General features: G+C 37.8%; 1 protein-coding gene across 2 annotated transcripts in view; it reads right to left on the bottom strand.

Moving 5' to 3' along the window:
* The window catches only part of focad (focadhesin), an 85677-nt gene that overhangs the window by 58092 nt on the left and 3928 nt on the right, over positions 1-23657 (bottom strand). The window contains exons 3-9 of one of the 2 annotated variants that reach the window (XM_067445332.1): positions 23371-23445; positions 21525-21679; positions 13003-13101; positions 6877-6978; positions 4486-4711; positions 2491-2697; positions 1077-1164 (exon numbers count right to left, since the gene is read on the bottom strand). In XM_067445332.1, coding sequence (XP_067301433.1) covers positions 1077-1164; positions 2491-2697; positions 4486-4711; positions 6877-6978; positions 13003-13101; positions 21525-21679; positions 23371-23445 — 952 coding nt within the window. Of the gene's footprint in view, positions 1-1076; positions 1165-2490; positions 2698-4485; positions 4712-6876; positions 6979-8928; positions 9053-13002; positions 13102-21524; positions 21680-23370; positions 23446-23657 lie in introns of those variants that run through there. The other variant, XM_067445341.1, reaches the window with a different exon arrangement.

Here is a 23657-nt window from a genome sequence, read left to right as displayed (position 1 = left end):
GGTTAAAAACCAGAAAGTGGCTGGTAAAAACATTGAGTGGCTGGTAGATTTTGAAATCCACCAGCCACAGTGGCCGGTGGACAAAAAAGTTAATTTCCATCCCTGCACTGAAAGCATAGTTATGTGTATTATATTGCATTTCTGTCAATAGATCCTCATACATACTATGCACTGCACCTCCAGATTATATAAAAAGTTACATGAAATAATTTTTTGCTGATCATTTTCCACTTTTGCCCTGTTAGGGGTTAAAATATATTTTAACAATTTTGTGAGTTAATGTGAGTGGTGGTTGCCCTTGCAAAACTTGCTATGGTATTGTAAATGGTTGCTTAGGCACTGTTAGGGTCTTACTTACTGGCCCAAGTCAAAAGAGCACATTCTCAAATCTCTATGATATTCTGGAAGACAGATATTACGTGTCTCTTTTGGTTGCATTTTGGAAGATGCCGTTTTCAGCGCTGCAAAAGCAAATCCACTTTGCATGCACTTCAAAAGGATGAGGACTCGCCCTCAAATTGATACGTTTACGTTAAAACCGATGCCATCTTTCCTGTTTGTATCAGTTGTACCAATCACAACAGAACGGATCTTCAGACCAATCAGAACAGAGTTGGCTCATGGAAAGGAGGGGTTTAGAGCGACCAAATCTTCGAAAGTACCATTTCAGACAATGTGAGAGAAGAAGTGATGCTTCAATGTGTATTATGAGGAAAATTAAAGTGTTTTTTGACCTTGGATGCGTGTAAACCCATTGTAGGAGACCTCCAAAGAACAGGAATCTTTAAAATAGCATAATAGATCCATAACCCCAAACAAAAAACCCACTAATAAGTCATTATCACTTTCTGATACAATTTCTTCTAAAATAACAGCTTTTTAGTGAGTTTAAAGCTTCATAATTTTTCATTCTTGCCGTTTCATTTGCATATGTTGCAATCAGCATGAAACTCAGCAAGACAAAGTAACAAAGCACCCGTTTCAATCTGTGCAAAACTGCCTCTTACTGACATCTCCTGTGGAAATGAAGCTAGCCATGTCAATGTGATGCGTTCAGATATCGAGAGGTCCTTTACCGAGCTCTAGGAGGGCTGTTTGCTGAGCGGTGGTGGCGTTTAGCAGTAGCAGGGAGATTCCCATGATCACTTGCTCAGGCGGGAGTTCCTACAGTTAGATAGGGCACAATCAGACAAACGGTTCAACACAGATGGAGCTTCTGAGGCAAAGCTGAATGCAAATCGCTTCAAGCTAGAAAACGATGCGCAAACAAAACCATTATAAAGATGACAGGAGAAGATTTGTTGAGATCACACTGAGAGTGCAACGGCAAAAATAATAATTTAGCCTTTTTCTCTTTCAAAATAAGGCATTTTTTAATCTGCATCTATAAATGAATGCAATTAGACAGAATTGATTTGAAGACAGATTACCGTTTCTCATTCATCCATTATAGTAGTCCAGTTTGTACAACTTCACTACACCAACAGCTCTTGACATTATCACCCGCCAAATGCGGATGCATTTCATTAGTGGCGTGTAATTCAGTCACTATATAAATGTTATATATAAATGTCATTGTTATATTCATGTTATATTCGATTGTAGTCTTTTAAAAAGGGAAGGCATCTGGCAAATAAACTAAGTGCAATGTAATGTTGTTAAAAATATATATTTTTTGATACATATTGATACTGAAATATCTGAAAAAGCTTCCAGGACTCATTTTCCGCAGGATACATGATGCCAGTGATTTCTCGCTCTCTCATTTCTCTGACAGCGAGTTGACACACAAACCCAGCTCCCCTCACTCACTGGTTTCATTTGCTCCAGATGAATATTGCTGGTGTTACAGGGCTTGAATTTCAATTTGACTCATTCTCACAGGTTTTGGGATGCTGCTTATAGCTCTTAAAGGAAGTGTTTGTAAGATTGTGTAGGCAAAAACTGGTACTGTAATCACTTTCAAATGACTGTAGAGCGGTGTATCCCTCTCCCCTCCCCTGTTGCCAGATAGGCTGCAGGATCAGCAGGAACGTTTGTAGCTGCAGCTGTGGTAACTAGAGCAGATCTGGCAACCCGGATACCCAAACACGACTGACTTTGTGATTAGATATCCTGGCCACACTACTGTTGTCAGTGATATAAGTATTTGAAACTACCATGATTTCTTAATGTCTAGTGTCATATCAGGGCCATTTTATGATTAAATGAAATTCATTTCTTACATACAGTTTCTTTAAACAGTCAAATACCCACAAAATAAGGAACAGTCTTGGCAAGTATTTGTGTAAACACAACTTTTTAAAGTGAATGCAAACAGCTGAGAAACAAAAAAAAAAGCATTTGCGAAAGTAAAATGGATCTGTGTGTCAGCTCTTAAAGTGACAGCAGCCAAATAAACCTGCTGCCAAATTATGAGATGATATTAAAAATATCTAAATGGCAGTTTTTAATATAAAATAAGACAGAAAATATAATGTGTGCATTCACCACTGCATGTGCAGGTATTATCTGGTGGAGTGTGTGAAGAAGAGACATCAGTTCTCCCCTCAGATGAACACTGAGCTGACAGGCGCACAGGATCTGAAGAGCCAGCTGGGTCAGTTCCTTCCTCCAGAAGCCTGGATCAGTGAGCAGAGCCGACGTCAGAGATTCAGCAAAAGAGCTGAACTCCACAACTGCTGTCACACTGTCCACCTGATGGGTCACAGGATGACGACAATGATTGCATATTGAGTATAAGTGTGAACATGTTTAAAAAGATACGTTGCTCATTATTACTTAAATTAAATATTAAAATCATATTTAAAGGTGCCAAAGAATGAAAAATTGAATTAACCTTGCCATAGTGAAATAATAAGAGTTAAGAGTACATGGACATCACATACTGTGAGTCTCAAACATCATTGCCTCCTACATCTTATGTAAATCTTGTGAATCAAAAACACTACTGAAAAAAAGTGCTTCTCAACATAAAACCAACCGTGACGCAATCATTGGGGATCATTTATATGCACGCCCCCAACATTTGCATATTTCCAAATAAGCCGAATCTACTGATGGTAAACAAGACACTCGAAGATAGCAAAAACGGCTCTCATGACACATGGTTGAGGATTGAGGCAAAACTAAATAGTGTGTCTAATGACAAAGATTAATATTATTTTGTATTACAAAATACAACCGTAGATACGTTGCTAACAGATCGTTCACTCCGTCCTTCTAGCAAACGTCACCTTTTCCACCATATAAGTTAAAACGATAGTCAATGGAGATTGCTGAAATGCAGCTTACTTGTTTATTGATGTTTTCAGATCATCCGCACGCAAGAGAGATCGCGTGCATATGGTTGCCAGATTGGACATGTTTAAATAAAACAACAGATAGTATACTTTTTTTTCAGAGAAAAGCTCTGTTTGGGGGATTTAATTACTGAAATCTGGCAACCGCATAAACGAGAGCTCTTTCTCGTGCGTGGATGATTTTATCAATCTCCATTTGAGATGTTCTGCTTAAAGTGTCATTCAGTTGGTCCGTGTTCTGTAAGGACGGTCAGGACTCAAGCCGCTTCACTGAACTGCTGTGAGCTGCTAAAATTAGCCAATCAGAGCAGAGCTCAACATTAATATTACAACTCTTCCAAATAAGGCAAAAACAGAGCATTACATCCTAGGGTCAGTTTATAGGGACAATTTATATATAAAATTTGAAAATATATAAGTATGTATTATATATTATAACATTGAAAAATCAATGTTAAGTGCTCTCAGTTTTTTCCAGAGCTGTATATATATATTACTGACCCAAAGGTATTGAACAGTAGGCACCCTTAAAGATGCAGTAAGAGTTTCTCAGAAACACTGTTGATATTTGCAATCAAAACCCAGACAAACAGATTGCTCTGCTCCCAAAATAACAAACATGCTATGCACAGGCAAATAATAGCAAAAAAATCATTGTTACACATGTTTGGAGCAGAAACAACACAACCTTGTGTCCATTTTCAAGCCTAAGGCAAGCTCTTGCCTTACCGTATCCCTTCTTCTTCCTATTATATTCTTCTGACTTTTTCCTCTTTGGTAATATCTCAGGTTTCTTCAAATCTCCCTCTTGCTCCCTCTATCTCCTCCCCCATCATGGGTGGACACGCCCCCTACTGCTGATTGCCTAAAGTGTTTTGGTGCTCCATGGATTTGTCTGATTAACTTTTTCCCCTATTTACAGAACTAGGACTATGTACAAACACTTTTTTTCAGCACACACAGACATCTTTCAAATATTCCCCAAATAGTTTGTTTAGGTGTTGATTTCAATTTCCATCAGCATTTCTCAGAAATCGCTTAATGCATTTTATTGCATTGTTAAAAAATAAATTAGAGTTTGGCACCACTGGAAATTCACAACGATGAAATGTCATGGGTCTTAGCCACATAGTACTATGGAGCTACTTCAGCTCAGCACATCAGAAATCATCCTCTAGCTTACCAGCATGCATGGAAGCAGGTCAAAAAGGCTGCGTATCAGCTCACGGACCACCCTAGCGCTGGACGCCCCCTTTTCCTGCAGGCTGTCAGGATCAGGAGCCCCTCGTGGCTGGAGCAGGACCCTGAGGAGGCTGTGTCTGAGCAGAGCGTTTTCTGGCAATCTCTGGGGTTCGCAGTACAGGTAACGAAGGAATGGTAGCAGCATTTCAACATATACTGGCTCATCTCTAAAGAAAAAAACACCATAAATACACTTGTAAGGGTATACAACATTTAATTGGCCCTCTCATAACAGAGTTACTGTTCTATACGGCCCTTGGTTGAGTTCTACAGCGATTGATCATGAACTGCAATCTGATTTTATACTTTTTTAAAACATTAATTTAAGATTTTTTGCTTTTTCACAAAACAACGGGAGAAAAAAGGACAAAATAATAGAACATTTGAGGGACAAATGTACACAAAGACAGATTATCATTTTACAGGTAATGCTTAAAGGGGTCATGAGATGGGTTTTTTATTTATTTTACTGTTCCCTGAGGTTAACTTATAATGCTTCAATAATGTGCTGTGGTATCTGGCACCAAGACGTTAGCAGCAGATCCTTTAAGTCCTGTATGTTGCGAGGTAGGGTCGCCTTGGATAGGACTTATTTGTTATGTGTATTTCAGCAGCTCCATTGTATTGAGATATGGGGAATTTGGAGGCCAAGTCAACACCTCAATCTCGATTTTTGCTTTGTGGCAGGGCACATTATCCTGCCGAAAGAGGAATATTGTTTCCATGAAGGTGTACATGGTCTGCAACAATGCTTAGGAAGGTGGTACGTGTCAAAGTAACATCCACATAGATGACAGGACCCCAGGTTTCCCATGCATCACACTGCCTCTGCCGGCTTGTCTTCTTCCCATAGTGCATCCTGGTGCCATGTGTTCCCCAGGTAAGCAACACACACGTACCCAGCTATACACATGAAGTAAAAGAAAACGTAATTTATCAGACCAGGCCATCCAGTTCTGATGCTCACATGCCCACTGTTGGCGCTTGGACAGGGGTCAGCATGGGCACCCTGACTGATTTGCAGCTATGCAGCCCCATACGCAACCAACTGCGATGCACTGTGTATTCTGACACATTTCTTTCAGAACCAGCATTAACTTCTTGAGCAATCTGAGCTATAGTAGCTCGTCTGTTTGATCGGACTACATGGGCCAGTCTTCGCTCCCCACGTGCATCAATGAGCCTTGGCCGCCCATGACCCCGTCGCTGGTTCTCCACTGTTGCTTCCTTATACCACTTTTGATAGATACTGACCACTGCAGACCTAGAACATCCCACAAGAGCTGCAGTTTCGGAGATGCTCTAACCCAGTTTGCCCGTAAAGCAGTGGAAGTGTAGGAGTGTATAGGGTGGGAATAGACCAATAAATAGAACCAATTAATCACACAACACACTCATTATACAGACCAATGCATATTAAAATATGAGCAGAGAAAGAAAAAAAACTCAGATCAATCATATAATCCTCTGATGCGATCTAGGACTGCATTAAAATATACCATCAACATTTCCAATGCTGGAATCCTTCTGAAATATGTACAGAGACGCAAACAAGCTGTTTAAACAGGATGCATCCAAGCAAACGTTCTTTCACTCTTCCATTTGTTGTGTTGTCAACAGACTGAAGAGTGTGGATAACTTCAGAATCCGAACATGCATCTGTGTGCTATATCCAGTGTAGACAGTGCAGTGATTATAATGGATTCTGTTTGCTTTTGACGCGACACTCACATTCAGTGTAGGCAAATGCCAGCCATTAAAGGGTTAGTTCACCCAAAAATGAAATTGATATAATTAATGACTCACCCTAATGTCGTTCCACACCTGTAAAACCGCCGTTCATCTTCAGAACACAGTTTGAGATATTTTAGATTTAGTCCGAGAGCGTATCCAAGTGTATGCACACTGTACTGTCCATGTCCAGAAAGGGAATAAAAACATTATCAAAGTAGTCCATATGTGACATCAGTTGGTTAGTTAGACTCGCTTGAAGCATCGAAAATACATTTTGGTCCAAAAATAACAAAAACTATGACTTTATTCAGCATTGTCTTCTCTTCCGCGTTTGTGTTCAATCCTCAAATAAAGATTCAAAAGGTTGTGAATAGTATTGATTCATGATTCGGATCACGTGTCAAATTGCCAAACTGCTGAAATCACGTGACATTGGTGATAAGAATCATTGAAACTTTCAGGATGTTTTATTGGTACAAAGACCTCTTATATGTCTCATATTTTATTTCTCATATCATGACCCCTTTAAGTTGTTCCAAAATGTTCCCCCAAATTTTATAAAATCCCCCAGATCAGTCATTGTTAACTGTTTTCATACTTCTCTGTAGCCAGCTGAAGGAAGTCATCAATTTCCTGAAGCAGAGCAGGCCAGCAGTCGGGGCGGTTTTCCAGCACTGTGATGTAGGGATGAGGGAAGCTCCTAAGATCAAAAACATATTTAAAAACATATATTTAATGTATACTATATAAACATCAGTATTTAGAAAATTAAAAATTATTTTAATTAGGCAATAAATATAAAACATCTTCGAATTGTCCTCTATCTTTAACGCATCATTCACCTTTTGCAGTTGTTGCTTAGATGTCTTAAGCTACGCTGGTGATTAATGTCTACCATTAATGCTAACACACAAATAAAGGCCCTTATATTAACAAACACGCATGCTCTTTTATCTTAAGATTAATGAACTCATCCAATTGCCTGATCATGTTGTTTGTGTGCGCCTTTGGCACTGGGTCAGGCAGGAACTTTATTTATTAAGTTACCTTGAAAATCCTCCACATGGTAAACAGTCTCTCAGCACTTGAATTTATGGTCTGGGTCACCTCCAGACAGATGTTAGGGCTGCACCAAAGCTCTCCACTCCCTCCACAGACATCCTACAGTTCAAACATTTGCTCATCTATCTCTTCTTGTTCCCCGGCCAACTGGTGCAGCCATCACATTATCAGGGTTCATCCATCAGGGGCGGTTTTCGGCAGACAGCCACAACATTAACCGCCAGACAAAGGCTGGCTGACACATTGACCTCCATCGCACTTCTTTAAAATGAAAGTTTAGAGCGAGACTGCTTAACCAGAAGAGTTGTTTATAACTTTAGCATCCGCGGATAATATAGAGGTTTGAGCCTACAGAAGTTGGACTGAATAATATACGGCACTCAGTGAATGAAATGCGTTTTATTTTTTCTCAAGGGAAAGAGCTAGATTAAAATAATATTGAAAAAAAAATAATACAAAGAAAAAAAATAGATAACATCTTCCTATTGTGCATTTGCTGAACATGTGCATGTGCAAACAATTATAAAACATACATATTACCTTTTTTTTAAACAAACAAACAGCTCAGTCAATTTTTGCTAATTTTTCAGTCAATTTGTTTTAAACTAGTTTAAATAAATCTAACAAATGAATCACTGAATCTGTCAGCATTTACTGAATTAGCATCTTACTGGTATAAATTAGGTTTTTTTGTGAAAAAGAAAAGAAAAAAAGCTTTTATTCAGCAAGGATACAATAAATTAATCATATATCAAGTGAGCGTAAATAAATGTATGTTACACAAGTTTTATATTTTAAATAAATCATGTTCTTTTTAATATTTCATTGATTGTTTCCACACAAATATTAATCAGCACAACTGTTTTCAACCTAATGTCGAAACGTTTCTTGACAAGCAAATCAGCATGTTACAATGATTTCTGAAGGATCATGTGACACTGAACACTGGAGTAGTGGTGCTGAGATTTAATGGTGCAGGAATAAATTACACTTGAAAATATATTGAAAGATAAACATGCAATTATTTCACAACATTAATGTTTTTATGATCAATTAAATACAGCCTCTGTAAGCATAAGAGACACGTTCCAGAATAGCATGGCTTTGTTTAGCATGCAGTTGAGAAACAGTGTGCTCAAGAAAGACAAATAAAAAAGATCTACAGTTTGAGTTTTTAATCTGTCTTTTTTCTGTGGAAAGAGTTGATTTATTCTTCTACAATCCTAACACAGCCCCACTCTAACCCTCTCTGCTTCTGTTGGATATCTACAGTAAGTGGCTTTGTGACCCCAGAGCAGATTGCAGAGGATCCATCGAGCAGACGGACACAATGAGCACCAGTGGGCATCTTTCATTAATCCTCAAGCCCTCCCTCTGTGCCCACCCGTGCTAAAGGCCAAGCACCAATCCCAGGCCAGCACAGAGCCATCGACCCATTCATCTTCTCACCAGGGAGAAAACTCGACAGAGGAGGAGAAAAATTACATACACGTCCTTTGATTCATTATAAGCTAACTTATCATAAGAGGTCATGGCGCCCAAGCTTAAAGGGTTAGTTCGCCCAAAAATGAAAATTGTCATTACTTACCTCATGTTGTTCGACACCCGTAAGACCTCCGTTCATCTTCGGAACACAAATTAAGATATTTTTCTTGAATGGGATGGTTTAGAAAGGCCTCCATTGGCAGCAATGTCATTTCCTCTCTCAAGACTTGTTACTAGATAATAGACAATAACCTGTTGAATAAGTCGTTATTTAGATTTTTTTTGCACACAAAATCTCTTCTCGTCGCTTCATAAAATGATTGTAGAGCCACTGTAGTGAGATGGGCTTTGTAACGACGTCTTTAGTGCCTTTTATGGGTCTTAAAAGAGGAAATGACATTGGTGTCAATGAAGGACGTTCTGAGCCATCGGATTTCTACAAAATCATCTTCTATGGGTCTGGAAAAGCATGAGGGTAAGTAATTAATGACATAATTTGGGTGAACTAACCCTTTAATTATGTTCAAAAACTGACAGTGTTTAGCTGAATACTCACCAAGAGGGGCATTTTGTGTGTATTTGACCATTTAAGCGCACTAAGCCACTTATCTTGCGACTCACAAGCTACTTGAGTGGTGGGTAATGCTCTCCACTTACATAGATCAGTAGTGCGCACGCGAAACCTGCAATGCAAGCACTATTTAACCAGAGCGAATGAAACGAGTGAGTGGGAGGAGATGGGTGTGTGAAGTTTGAGAAACGCAAAGCTGACGTCATTGCCTGCGCTGCTGGCAACAAAACGGACTGGCTTGGAATCGGAAAGACGAGAGACTGACCAGCGAGATCGATCTGAATGGCCGTTCAGTTTCGCGAACGAGTTTGTGCATGAGAATAAAAGCAAAGTGATGAAAGCACGAGAAAAAAAGTCAAGACGGCACAGACAGAAGGCTGTTCTAATGTTATGTCATCTTACCCGAGCATTAAGTAGGATCATGTGACACTGAAGAGCTTATCCAAATTTTTGAATGTTAGTTCACCCAGTGAAAAGTCTTTATTTGGTCATTTATGTTTATTTAAAGTAGTAGTGTTACATTAACTGTGCAGTAAGTGATTTCTGAGAAAAGTGGATCTAAAGGAGCAGCGCAACGCATTTTTAGCCAATCAGCAGTAGGGGTGTGTCCACTCATGATGGGGGAGGAGAGAGAGAAAGTGCGCAAGAGGGAGAAAGACTTGAAGAACTTGAAGACCATAGAAAGAGATAATTACAGTGGTTTTAGAGACATAACAGAAGAAAAAAGCTCAGAGGAATATAATATATTAGAGCTCTAGGATCCGCATTATTACATGCGTAACATTGGTTTTGATGTTTCACAGAACCAAGATATGCTGCTATTGTAGGGGGACCAGATTTCTCATGGTGGAATACAGGACAGCCCGTAATCATGTACAGTAAGTTTATTTAGCATACATATACACATTTTTTTTGATCAACATTACTAAAACGGACAGGTGTTTTAGGCTGTTGTCCCTTTAAGACAGACTGTCCGCACCCCGGGAAAAATGGGACATCCGGTCACCCCATGTTATTGTAATGTTAGCTTTAGTAACAGGACAATTATGAGTGTCATAGTAGGTCTGGCCAGGGGCGGACTGGCCATCAGGAGCACCTGGAGTTTTCCCGGTGGGCCGTATGTACATACATATGAAGAATGAATAATAGGCCTAGTAAATTTACGTAGCCTAGACGTGTGTATCCTTCCGTTGGCCTTGATAAATGGCCTGTGCGACCCACTTGAGGGAAAAACTTTGATCAGTCTCAGTGGTGTAAGAGCACTTGCCAATGTCAAAATGTTGATATCCAATCCAATTAAAGGAGGCGGGATTTATTGTCCACACAAACCGAGCAGCGGCACTTAACCGAGGTGCAAGCCGAGGTGAAATAAACAGCTGAACATGACGAGTCAATACACTAATATTTCCCACCTGTTTATGATTTAAAAAATGTAAACATTGAACATTAATTTCCAGGGTTACAAACTACTGCTGACCTTTTGGAATTTCTCAGATTGCAATGCCATTTACGTTATTCGATGCACAAACTAAGAACCATTAACGTAGCAGTTTTCAGCATCAGAGTGAATGTTTGTGTATCTGTTTCCAAGCTTTCATCAGTATGTAATATCACAGTCATTTGAAAATTATTTATAAAACTCAAAATATGTTCACGAAAACATGGTAAAACCAGCAACTTTCATATTCAAGTAGCCTATGTCCGTGAAGAAACATGTCATACAATAAATTAAATATAGGCTATAATTTTCTAGTTAGTTCACATGTATTATTTTACACACTAGCTAATAACAGTTTGAAATAACTAAGACTTTTTAAATGTTTTTGAAAGAAGGCTAAATTTATTTGTTTAAAAATAGGCCTACAGTAAAAACACAATATTAAGAAATATTAATACAATTTGTAATAGCTGTTGTGAATATATTGTAAAGTGTAATTTATTCCTGTGATCAAAGCTGAATTTATCATCATTACTTCAGTTTCCAGTGTCACATGATTCTGCAGAAATCTCTAATTTGCTGTATTTTTTTTTTAAACTGCATGACCAATATATTATTTTAAACTTGAATTTTTAAACAATTGGAGCTCTATTTCATAAAATGACAGATGTCAAGCTCTTGAAAGGACAGATAACTACTAGAAAGGCACCATAAAATAGTCCACATTCTCCACTACATGCTAAGTCTTAGACCATAGCATTGTTTTATATGGACTGCTTTTATGATAGCCATTTAACTTTAATGATATAAACATCACTGTATGGAAAAGATGTCAAAATGTGTAATAAATAAATAAATAAATAAATGAATAAATAAATAAATAAATAATTCATTTGTTTGAATTTATTTATTTAATAATTACCACGTGCACCAGGAAATACCAATTATAACCTATAGAAGTGTACCAGTCATTCATTAATGTTAATGATAAGCCTTTCAATAAAAAATAGCTTTTAAATTTCTGTATAAACAGCATCTATATTTTTATGTTAGTAAGTGGTGTTTAATATTGCTCTGTGCATAATGAGATGGTGAGTTTATGGTGAGATGAAAAACTTTTCTTCAAAAGCTAAATTAATTTCCTACTATCACTGTAAAGCTGCTTTGAAGCAATCTGTGTTGTAAAAAGAGCTATAAAATGAAGATGACTTGACGTATTGTGGACCGGTTGTTATGGGGCGCTTTTGTGCCAGAAAGTCCAGGGCCACTTTTTTGCCCCAGTCCGCCCCTGGGTCTGGTGACTAATAAGTCGTATTTAATCTTTTGTTCTTCCTTGTCGCTCGTTCGTCGCCTTCTCTTTATTTTTCTCAAAGCATTATTTTGGTTCAGCTAGGAATAAAGAGACATCAACTCTTGCAATGTTTATTTGTGCATTTTGGGAACGGAGCAACCTTTACATTTTTGAAATTTAAAGGGGTGGCTGCATGCGATTTCACTTTTTAAACTTTAGTTAGTGCTTGAGCATAAACAGTAAAGTTACAGCGCTGAAAGTTCAATGCAAACGGAGATAATGTCTTTTAAAGTTACACCAGTTTATTGCCTACAAAAACGGCCGGTTTGGACTACAACGAGCTTCTTCCCGGGTTGGTGACATCATAAACCCTTGCTAGTCACCGCAGATGTGACTTCTGCCCGTAATGGGAAGGGGCGTGGCGTTTCTGGACAACCTGTGCTTGGCACTTCAGCCAATAAAAATACAAGAAACTACATTTGGCCATCTAACCAATCTAAGACCATTGCGTTTTTCGGAGGGATGGGCTTCATAGAAGCAGGAAGTAAACGAGCCGTTCAAAGGACAGTGGAGACAGCGGTGTGGAATAAAGGTCAAATATAAGAAAAATACAGCGTAAAAACAAAAAAACTAAAAAAGAAGTATTAAGACATGTTATACTGCACCCCATAAACACAACCAAGCCTAGAAAAAAAACACACAGAACCACCGCTTTAAAGGTTGCTTACTACACCGTTAAATTCTGTTGTCCATACTCGTTACAAAGCGTAAAATAATTTTGCATGGTTAAAATCTGGGCAACAGAAGAAAAAAAAAATCTGTGACTTTTCTGGGTTAACAAGTGGCAGCAGCTGTTGCTCTTAGAAAGGGCACTCACCTAATTGAATATGGACAGGTGAAGCTTGCTCCGTTATCCCGCTGACTTGCCTGGATCTGCAGCAGCCTCCCGACCACTTTGATCAGCCCTTGAACATTCCTGCCCAGGCAAGAAACAAAACAGTCAGCATCAGCAGATACCATGGACCCACAATCCATCTGTGAAGCGCATATCATTTGTGAAGACAAAATGAAGCAGCTCAATTTTGAAACAAACAATTTTGCAAATTTACAACTTTAGGTAAAATCCAGTTTAACAAATATGTTTATTTTCATATAGCATAACATCCATTTATTGATAGAAATAGAAGGGCTGTTCTTGAGTATACAACATTGTTTTTTTCTTGATGTCGTGATCACAGTTACTTTGCATTTTATCCCAATATTGCATAATACATCTTAGATCCAGGCAATCTGGACAAATAGTGAATATAAAGATGTTAAAGTTGATATTACTTCCAGTTTCTTATCAAACTGCAAATAGAAGGTCAAGTCAAGAGCATTTCTTTGTGGCACATAGTGTGTTCTGGTTGTATGTTGCACATTATAACCAATGTAAGAGATTATTTGGGTCTTTAATTCACACTTTGCACAGTCTACATACTATGGTAGTATGCTATTCCGAATGTAGCCAATTACATATTGGGATGCAAGATACAAAGCTCCCAATCCTCGACGAGAAAACAGGGGGAGTGTTTCTCATACATTATAAATCAACTCTGCGTGACAACGTGCCGTGGTTTCTTTCATTCCTCCTTCTTGACTCTCTCAAGTCTGACTGTACATTTCTCAGTTCCTATGCGTTTGATTACCGGTACTGTATATTTTACCAGGAGGGAAAACATAACTCCACAGTGAAAGGAAATTCATCTTGCCAGCTTTCAACTAAGCTCTTTCGTGAGCTGGTACACACTGTGCATAGCAAAGCCGTAACATGGTCCAGTTTTCAGCAGCATATGTTTCAAATACACAATACTGCCAAAAGTTTCGGGACGCTTGCCTTTACATGCACATCAACTTTAATGACATCCCATTCTTAATCCGTAGGGTTTAATATGGAGTTTGCCCACCCTTCTCTTCTGGGAAGGCTTTCCGCAAGGTTTAAGATGTGGACTCCATGAAGCTCTCTACAGACTGTTTTTGAGCTAATCTGAAGTCCACACAAAGTTTGGATGTCTGTAGCTATTGACTCGGCTGAAAGTCGGTGACTTCTGTGCACGGGCCACCACTTCATGGCTGAGTTGCTGTTCTTCCCAATTGCTTCCACTTTGTTATAATACATATAAACCGAGGAATATTTAGTAGTGAGGAAATTTCCCGAATGGACTTTGCACAGGTGGCAGCCTATCACGGTACCACGCTTGAATTCACTGAGCTCCTGAGAGTGACCCATTCTTTCACAAATGTTTGTAGAAGCGTCTGCATGCCTAGTGCTTTAGTTTATATATTTGTGGCCATGGAAGTGATTGGAGCACCTGAATTCAATGATTTGGAGGGTGACCCAATACTTTTGACAATATAGTGTATCTGCTCATTGCTGGATTTAATGGGTCATGCAAGCTCAGATCTTGCAGAAAACAAGCAATGCAGGTTTGAGTCTAACTCACATCACTTTGAATATTTCATGTCTTTTCAATACTATTTGAAGAAAAATACTGAGGTTACTGCCACAAGAAGCCCTTAATTGGTGCCTTTTGTTGTATTTATACCCAATATCATATGGTGAAAATACCTTTTACCATAAACACCATATAAAGTTTTTCCATAAATAAATGAATAAAAGTAATGTGCTCATTTTCCATGGTGCTCATAAACGGTTCACCCAAAAATGAAAATTCTGTAATTTATTTGTGTTATAATTTTTTTCTTTGGAATGCAAAAGTAGATATTTTACACAACTTCTGCCATACAGTAGCATAATGATGAATGACTGGCAGATTTCAAAAAGCAGCACAAAAGTGGTCCATGAGACATATAACCGCATGGCTTCAGAAGTCCTATTGGCTATTTTTATGCTGCTTTATGCTGTTTTTGTCTTTTCTGGAGCTTGACAGTTTCTGGTAGTAAGTTGCATAACGATTTATCAAAAATATCTACTTCTGTGTTCCACATACAGGTCTGGCATGACATGGGGGTGGGTAAATAATGACAGAATGTTTATTTTTGAGTGAACTATTTCTTTAAAATGCAGGGCTGTATGATGAAAGGGTACATTGTGTGGGTAGCTGCTCCATATGATGGCGATGACAGCAGCAGCCGTGAGGGTGTGCAGTGTGTGTGTGTGTGTGTGTGTGCAGTGTGTGTGTGTGGGAGACACATGAGCTGACTGATGGAACAGGCTGCATTTTTCTGAATATGCAGATGTGCACCCTCAGTCTACTGCTTATCTTCATCCAAGAATCCAACTCAAAGGGAAGAGGAAGCATGTGGGCAGGATACTGAGGTAATCCTCTAAAAACGCAACCCTAACCACATTACGGCAGCAATAAAAGCATCTGTTTGTTTGTGCTTTAGGGTTAGAGTTAATTTTAGCATGATTTAAAGTCTCCATGAAATCAAAATGTAAGTTTTGGGGCTTTTGGTATGAATATGTTAGCCTTACTGTTCTCTATACACAAGTGCGCTCCAAAGCAACGACAAATATCACATTTAGAAGATATAAGCATTCATAACGTTCAGTTTCTCTTCTGCCAATATGAATCAATTATTTTCAATACATCACTCTGCAGCTTCTCATCAGATTTTGAGTCCAATCAAATGCTCTCTAGAATCTAAAGCGCACCGCCTATTACATTATAAACAGACTCTTAAGCTATGGCTAAAATTAGTCACTTTATACATTTACTATTTTTCTACATGGTGAATGTCACATAGTGCACTTAATAGGGGATAGTTAAAGGTGCTCTAGAATAAAAAATTGAATTAACCTTGCCATTGCGAAATAATAAGAGTTCAGTATGGACATCACATACTGTGAGTCTCAAACATCATCGCCTCCTACTTCTTATGTAAATCTCATGAATCAAAAACTCCACGGTAAAAAAAGTGCTTTTCAACATAAACCCAACCGTGACGCAAGAGTTGGGGATCATTTATATGCACGCCCCCAACATTTGCATCTGTCCAAACGTGCATTCTCAGGCGGAAATGGAGCGAATCATCAAAACAAGCTGCTCGCATGGACACACGTCATGTTCCAGGCTGTTCAGGAAACTTGTCTACCCTTCCCACAGATAAAAAATGTCAACAGTCATGGTTGATGTTAATAATCCGATACCACAACAATTTAATTCAAGATTGTTCGTTTGTTCAGCCCATTCAAGCAAGCTTCGCTCATAATCATAACATAACATAACGTAACATAATCATGCACGTCATCAAAGGTGCTTGGTTGAATTGGTTCAAATCCTAAACGGAGAGCTTGTTTGTATATGCATTCACCTTCGCTATTTCTCCCTGAAATGATCATGTTGGTAAGTAACTGTGTATCCTTAAATTCTTTTTTTTTTACAACACCGGCAAAGATAGTTTATTCCAGCGCGCGTGCAGACAGGGTTGCCAAGTTTTTACAACAAAATGCGCCAACTACTAGCACTAAACAATAGCTTCTCGGGGAGGTTCTCTGTAAAAAAAAATGGTGTTTGGGGGTAAAATGTGTGTTATTTTGGCAAGGTTGCCTGCTAAAATTTTTATTCATGTGTATATATATTACATAATGAGGTCACTTCAACCCGCGGACATGGAAAACAACCCGCGGGAAAAAACGCGAACTTGGCAACACAGTGCAGTTGAGCTCTGTTGACATTTGACAACTAAAGTTATGCGTCGCTTCGTTGCTCTGATTGGTTTTCGGTCTGTCCAATTGAGGTCTTTCCTGGTTTGGTTGAAACACGCCCCATAATCACAGCCCAATGGAGCAGTTTCAGACTCATATTCCGACTAGAATTGAGTATGACCACGTCAGGCTAGCACTAATGACCTTAAAAAGTTAGATTTAACTTAGAATTAAGAACGCATGTAAATATAAAAATATAGCATTTGATTACTGGATTTACAGAAATCATTTCACTTTTAAGAAGTGTGTTTTCTCAACATTGCATATCTCGACGGGTGAACTGTTAATATTTGATGTAACAGGTGTGCATTCGTGTGTTCATGCTCTGTAGTCTAAAGAATTTAGAAAAAATTAAATTAAAGGTTTCTATTTATAACACGATTTGCAGCATTGAGAATTGTAGCCAATCGTGCTGCAACTTGAAGTGATTGCCAGCTTCAATGACAGGGAACTTACTTTCTGTATATAATTTATTTACAATTGAATAAATATTTTTCATGCTGCTAAGAAGTCCAATGGCCACGTATACAATGCAGCGTTTCGGGAGAGACAACTGCATTTAAATACAGAGTGAATTAAAAAAATTCACTTTGTAAATGTGTCTGTGTTCTTTTAATTTATGGAGACAGCTAAGCATCTGTATGGCCTATGGTGTGATTTTTGCACATTTGTTCAAAATAGCCTTGTATAGGCAGATTGTTCACATGATGTAGGCAAAAGTGGTGTTGTACTGTTTACACAACAGATGGATGTTCTCATCTTTTTTTCCCCTGTTAATTATTACCATGGGCTGTGTGTCTATTTTTATTAACAGCATCAACTAAGAATGCCTAATGTTGGTTTGATTGCTTGTGTTACATAAGAAAATGTATTATTTTTATCTAACTTATGCAGGAGATTTAATGCGGGTGGGGTTCGGGTCGCGGCCTGGACGGGTCAGGTCAGTTACGGAATTAAATTATTGCTGCTTTCAGATAACAGGTCGGGTGTTCTGTTAAAGTTATAGTTGTCCCTAAAAAGAAAATTCTGTCATCAACTCACCCTCAATTGTTTCAAGACATGTCTTTGTTCTGCTGAATACAAAAGAAGATATTTGGAAGAATGTTTGTAACCAAGCAGATCTTTTTCAGAATATGGTAGTCAATAGGGGGAGATCCGCAATTTTATTTTAATTAAAACAAAAATGTTTTAATTACTTAATAGCTTTTCATTAAACTCACAAACCCCTGCAGTTTACATTTACATTTAATCATTTAGTAGACGCTTTTATCCAAAGCGACTTACAAAAAAGGGGAGCGCAATAGAAGCAACGAAACAAACAAGGCCAACAACCTGTACGAGCTGTAAGAAGTCTCAATTAATTAGCACAGTACACAATTTTTTTATATTATTATAGCCATCTACAATAGCCACCTACAACAAAAATTCACGTACGCAAAATACAGAACACTGGATTTTGATAGCCATGATAACATAGTTTCAGTATGGGGAAACCCTAACGTAATGTATTATTCAGTGCTCTTCATGTTGTTGATAAAGATTGAAATATATATATATTTTCCTCTTTGTATTTTATATTAATTTGGAACAAGATTAAATCAAAATTAGTGTGATGAACAAGTTAGGTCAAAAGAAATCTAAAAGTAATCAAAAAGCAGTTATTTTACCTTAACTCTTTCCCCGCCAAACACAGGTTTCTGGGTTTTTACTGTTATATGGTAAGGAGGCGCTATAACACATCTTCTGAAAGAGTACTGAATCTTCTGATCAAAACACAGGCGAAGACGACGCAGAAACAAGCGATTTCATTTGCAATCATATGCATATGTAAAATAACGCGATCATCAACATTAAACATCATATAAATCAAAACTGCCTAATGTTACTGAATAATGTCGATCCAGGATGAGCTACAGGACTGGGAAGCTTTGAGGGTGTAAGGGAGGATTTCACCAAAATATTCAGCCGTTTTCAACACTGATAATAATAATATTTAAATGTTTCTTGAGCAGCAAATCATCATATCAGAATGATTTCTGAAGGATCATGTGACACTGAAGACTGGAGTAATGATGCTTTGATCACAGGAAAAAAATACATTACTAATAACATTAATATTTAAAATAATGAAATGATCATAATATTACCGTTTACTGTGTTTGTGATGAAATAAATGCAGCCTTGATGAGTATAAAAAAATTCCCCCCACAATTTTTTTTTAAACGTACCGACCACAAACTGCTGAACGGTTGTGTATAAAAATAGCTTCATTTCTCATTTCAAAATCATTATTGGGGTCTTGAATGCAATGATTATTTTTTTTAAATCCTCTTCTGTGGTAGTTTGCATCACATCTACAAAACCAATGGAGTCACACACACACACACCAGAGGTGGACAAAGTACACAACTCTATTACCTGAGTAAAAGTAAAAGTACCACTGGTCAAATATTACTCCGTTACAAGTGAAAGTTGTAAAAATAGATTTTTACTCAAGTAAAAGTACAGAAGTATTTGTTTTCAAAAGTACTTAAGTATCAAAGTAAATTTCCTTTTTTATGCCAATGCATTATTTTATTATTGTTGTATAAATGCACAGTCATCATGGTTTAAGCCAGTCAGTGATGCTCCATCTGACGTACTAGCATATGACTAACTTAAACTCATTTAAATACTTGTATATAAGTTACAAAGCTCTTTACAAAGCTGCTGTCACTTTAAGGCCGAATGCACGGATCCAATACACTGATACACATCTGACATTTTCCCAACTTTCCTCTTCTCTTTCTCCCAGATGTTTTTATTGTTAATATTTTAAGACATGCACCAAATGTATGCCAACTAAACTAATCTTGATTTTTTTTTAAACTGAAACATACTTTCAAAGTATGGCTATGGGTGCACACACTTGTTTCTAAGAACCGTCTTCTTCCAGTTTGCTATGAACTGATCAGTGTTCAAAAAAAGTTGGGAAAATGTATATGACCCTATAAGAGTGATTCGTGATAGACTGTCTTAAACAACAACACCAAAAAAACTTTTAAAGATGGAAAAAATCATCCTCCGACTTTCAGAGCTGCTGCAGAAACGACTTTCGACTTAGATAGAAATGTAGTGGAGTATTTGTCTTTAAGATATTTGTCTTTCAAATGTAGTGAAGTAAAAGTAAAAGTATCAAGAAAAAAATATACTCCAGTAAAGTACAGATACTCAAAAAGTTTACTTAAGTACAGTACTCAAGTAAATGTACTTAGTTAATGTCCACCACCAATTTTAGGACTGTAAGTACACAGTTGTCAGTGTGATGTTGAAAACACCATGTTAATGATAGCAAAATTAGAGAATTTTTAAGAGCTTGAAAGCATAAACACTTTAAAAAAGTAAAACCAAAAATATGCTAACTTCCCAGCATAACCCAGTTATTTTTAAGCCTAAGCTGTTCTTGTTCTTTTAAAAATACTGTTACTGCATTTGCTAGTTTGTTTTACACAAATGGTAGTTAAACACTGTTCTCTAATCTATAAAATTACTGTTCAAATGTACAGAGCCACAAAGTCAAAACTCTTCTGGGAAATATAAATACAACAAATAGTTGTCTTTGCTTACTGAACTGAGGGAGGAGAGTATTTTAACATCGAAATTACTTATCACTTCTAATCTGATACTCTGATGTTTAATTGGTCCATGTTTAAACATAAAAAAAAACTCTTTTAAAGACTAATTCCAGTGTGAAGAGAAGGGAGAGGTCAGTGCCTGAGGAAGCTGATAAGATGCCTTCAGGGCTTGACAGGGTGGGAAGGGTGTATAATTTAAAAATGCATCTGGAGCCACCTTTGACACTATAATATGGGCGTAAAATGTGTCTGAAGCCCTGTTTACACCTGGTATTAGGATGCGCTTTGGCCGATCGGCTCATTAGTAAATGAAGGAGACACACTCCTGTTCAGACCTGGTGTTTTAATCCGTCTCTTTTGTCCACTTTCAGCCACTTCTGTCCCGATTTCTTTGAGGGGAGGGTCTATGGGCGGGTGAATGTATAGGCCTTTTCAGATCTATTGATCTAATGGATTTAAGTTCACACAATTTACATATGAACGCTTATGGAGATGATGTAAAAACACACGGAGAGCATCAGCTTTAGTTTCTGTCCTGACAGCCGCAAGACCAGCCGAACTCTTTGAGTGTGTGTTAGAAATCAGGAATGGGGGAGAGAACATTGTGCTTGGTCAGTTTTTTTTATCTTCAAACCAAACTTGGGTTTGGATAAACTTTTCAAAGTTTAAATCCCGTCGGGCAAGCGTGCTTCCCATAATGTTTATGCATTAGGTCAGTAGGCGGAAAGAAGCCGTATTTTGTGGCTGTTTGAACGCTTGACCACATGAGCGCTTACACCACGAAAGCAATCCGGTCAAATGCATTTTTTCTGTAAGTGGTCAAAAGTGAACAAGCTCAAATTGTTTTAGATCCTGTGTACACATGTATTTAGCGTCGACCACTTGTGATCGGATCGGAAAAAACTCTAATACCAGGTGTAAACAGGGCCAAAGAAACTGCATCGAGTCAGTTCATCAGCCCATGTAGTTCACATTCACAGAGCTTTTTTTAAATGGTAAATGAACGAGGGATGATAATCTGCATTAGCTGGTAAGAGCCAGATACATGTCTCACAGCAGTGAACAGAAGCGTACCGTGCTGAGGGCAGGAGGTTAAGGGTGGTGTTGAGCACATAGGGCAGATCTGCATGTCCCTGTTCCACGAGCAGCACCAAAGCTTCACAGCAGGCAGAGCGGACGACATTACTATCACTGCTGCACTGCTCCCACAGAGACTCCAGCGCTTGCCCCTGTTGATATACAACACAAGTTCAACATTCAAACCACTATAAACAAAAACTAAATTAAAGAGAATGTTAGTGACGTTGTAAAAGTATATAATAAATTTCATGATAAATTTACTGTTATAGTGACACATCAATAGTACATTTCTCAGCTGATACCAATTACAGAATGACAATAGTTTGATTTTCTTAAAGGGATAGTTCACCCACAAATGAAAATTACCCCTATGATTTACTCACCCTCAAGCCATCCTAGGTGTATATGAGCGACTTCTGTATTTCAACTTACAAAGAAAATGTAACGCATCTTGCAGTTCAAAGCGCTTACGCTATGTCCTATATCATACATTGCGTGAGCTGCGCTTTTTCCGTAAGTTGAATATACTAATGGTCTGGTGGAAAAACTACATATTTTTCTTTGTAACGTGTTAAATATCAATATTTTGGTCACACAAAGATCATCACTTTACTTCAGAAGGCCTTTATTAAACCCCGGAATCTATAAATGATAAACCAACTATTATTTTGCAACCCTACTTCTGTACTTAAAACAACTGCAAAAAAGTTCTTGGATTTCAAAAAAGCAAGATCCAACACATCAGAACCCACCCATGAATACATTAGTGACATTTTGTCAGTTTTATAAAGAAATTCAAACACTTAATGTCAGACCGTTGTTGCAGCCTCAGTTCAAGCTGCATGAAACCATCCTCTCTTTCTCTTTACTACAAGTTATAGCACAACATAAACATGAATTAATCAAAGGGTATGCTGAAAGAAACTGAAATGTATCATGTCTCGTACAGTTTAAACCGTGGAAATATGTCAATAAAACAGCTTGTAAACAATATCACATTCACCTCAGGAAATACATTCAATGTCCATATAACTCATTAGTTAGCTAAAAAAACTGAAAGAGCATTTTGCTAAATATATGCCATTACATATGCATAATCATTTTACCTTACCTATTGTCGTCATCTTCATTCATGTATGTTTGAATACAACTGTCATGAAAATTATTACATCCACTGTTTAAATGTTAATATTATAACAATGAATTGGAGTAGAATCATAATTATATTATTAAAAATATGACATAAAACTGCCTTAGATGCCTTTTAAAAGCATATACAGCTCAGTATCTATTTGACTTTGGATTATTAAAATAATGTAAGGATAAATTAAATGGTTTAGCTGATTGGACAGGATGTTGTTGATCTTTGGCCGCCTGTCTGAAAGACCTTTTCTTAGTGGGATAGTTAATTTACTCAATAATCAAGTTGTTCCAAACTTGTATGAGTTTCTTTTTTCTGTTGAACACAAAAGAAGATATTCTAATGAATGTTGGTAATCAAACAGTTGACGGCACCCGTTGACTTCCATAGTCGGAAAAAAAAATACCGTGGAAGTCAATGGGTGCAGTCAACTGTTTGATTACCAACATTCATTAGAATAGCTTCTTATGTGTTCAACAGAAAAAAGCTTTAGAACAACATGCCGGTGGGTAAATGCAACATTTTTGGGTGAAATATCCCTTTAACAAGCACCTACATACACAAACCACTGCCTGTTAAGTCATGGAGTCAAGGATGCATTGACATAGAAGTCTTAAAGGTGCAGAAACAATTCAAACAATGTGTCCTAAGCGTGATGTGACCTCTAATGTACATGCAAGATTGATTGCGACGACTTACTTTAGTGGTGGTCTGACAAATCCTTTCATTTTGGCCCTTCTCTTTCAACACTGCAGTGACCAGTGTCCTCACAGCCTAGAATTAAAAAGCCAAAAGGCAACATATCTGGTTCTTCACACGCCTTCAGCAAACTAAAATCAAGATTTCATCAAAATGAAAAATTCACAGGAATGGATTTCTACAAGCCAGACACGTTTGGCGGGACAGATAAGCATTTCAATGAAATTACTGTGGAATGTGAACCTTGTTTTACCTCTAAATATTTAACTAATCTCTCGTTTCTGAGT

Source organism: Pseudorasbora parva, chromosome 1, assembly GCF_024679245.1.
Source record: "Pseudorasbora parva isolate DD20220531a chromosome 1, ASM2467924v1, whole genome shotgun sequence".
NCBI lineage: Eukaryota > Metazoa > Chordata > Actinopteri > Cypriniformes > Gobionidae > Pseudorasbora > Pseudorasbora parva.
Note: the sequence above shows the minus strand (reverse complement) of the source record. Positions and strands in the feature narration are given on the sequence as shown.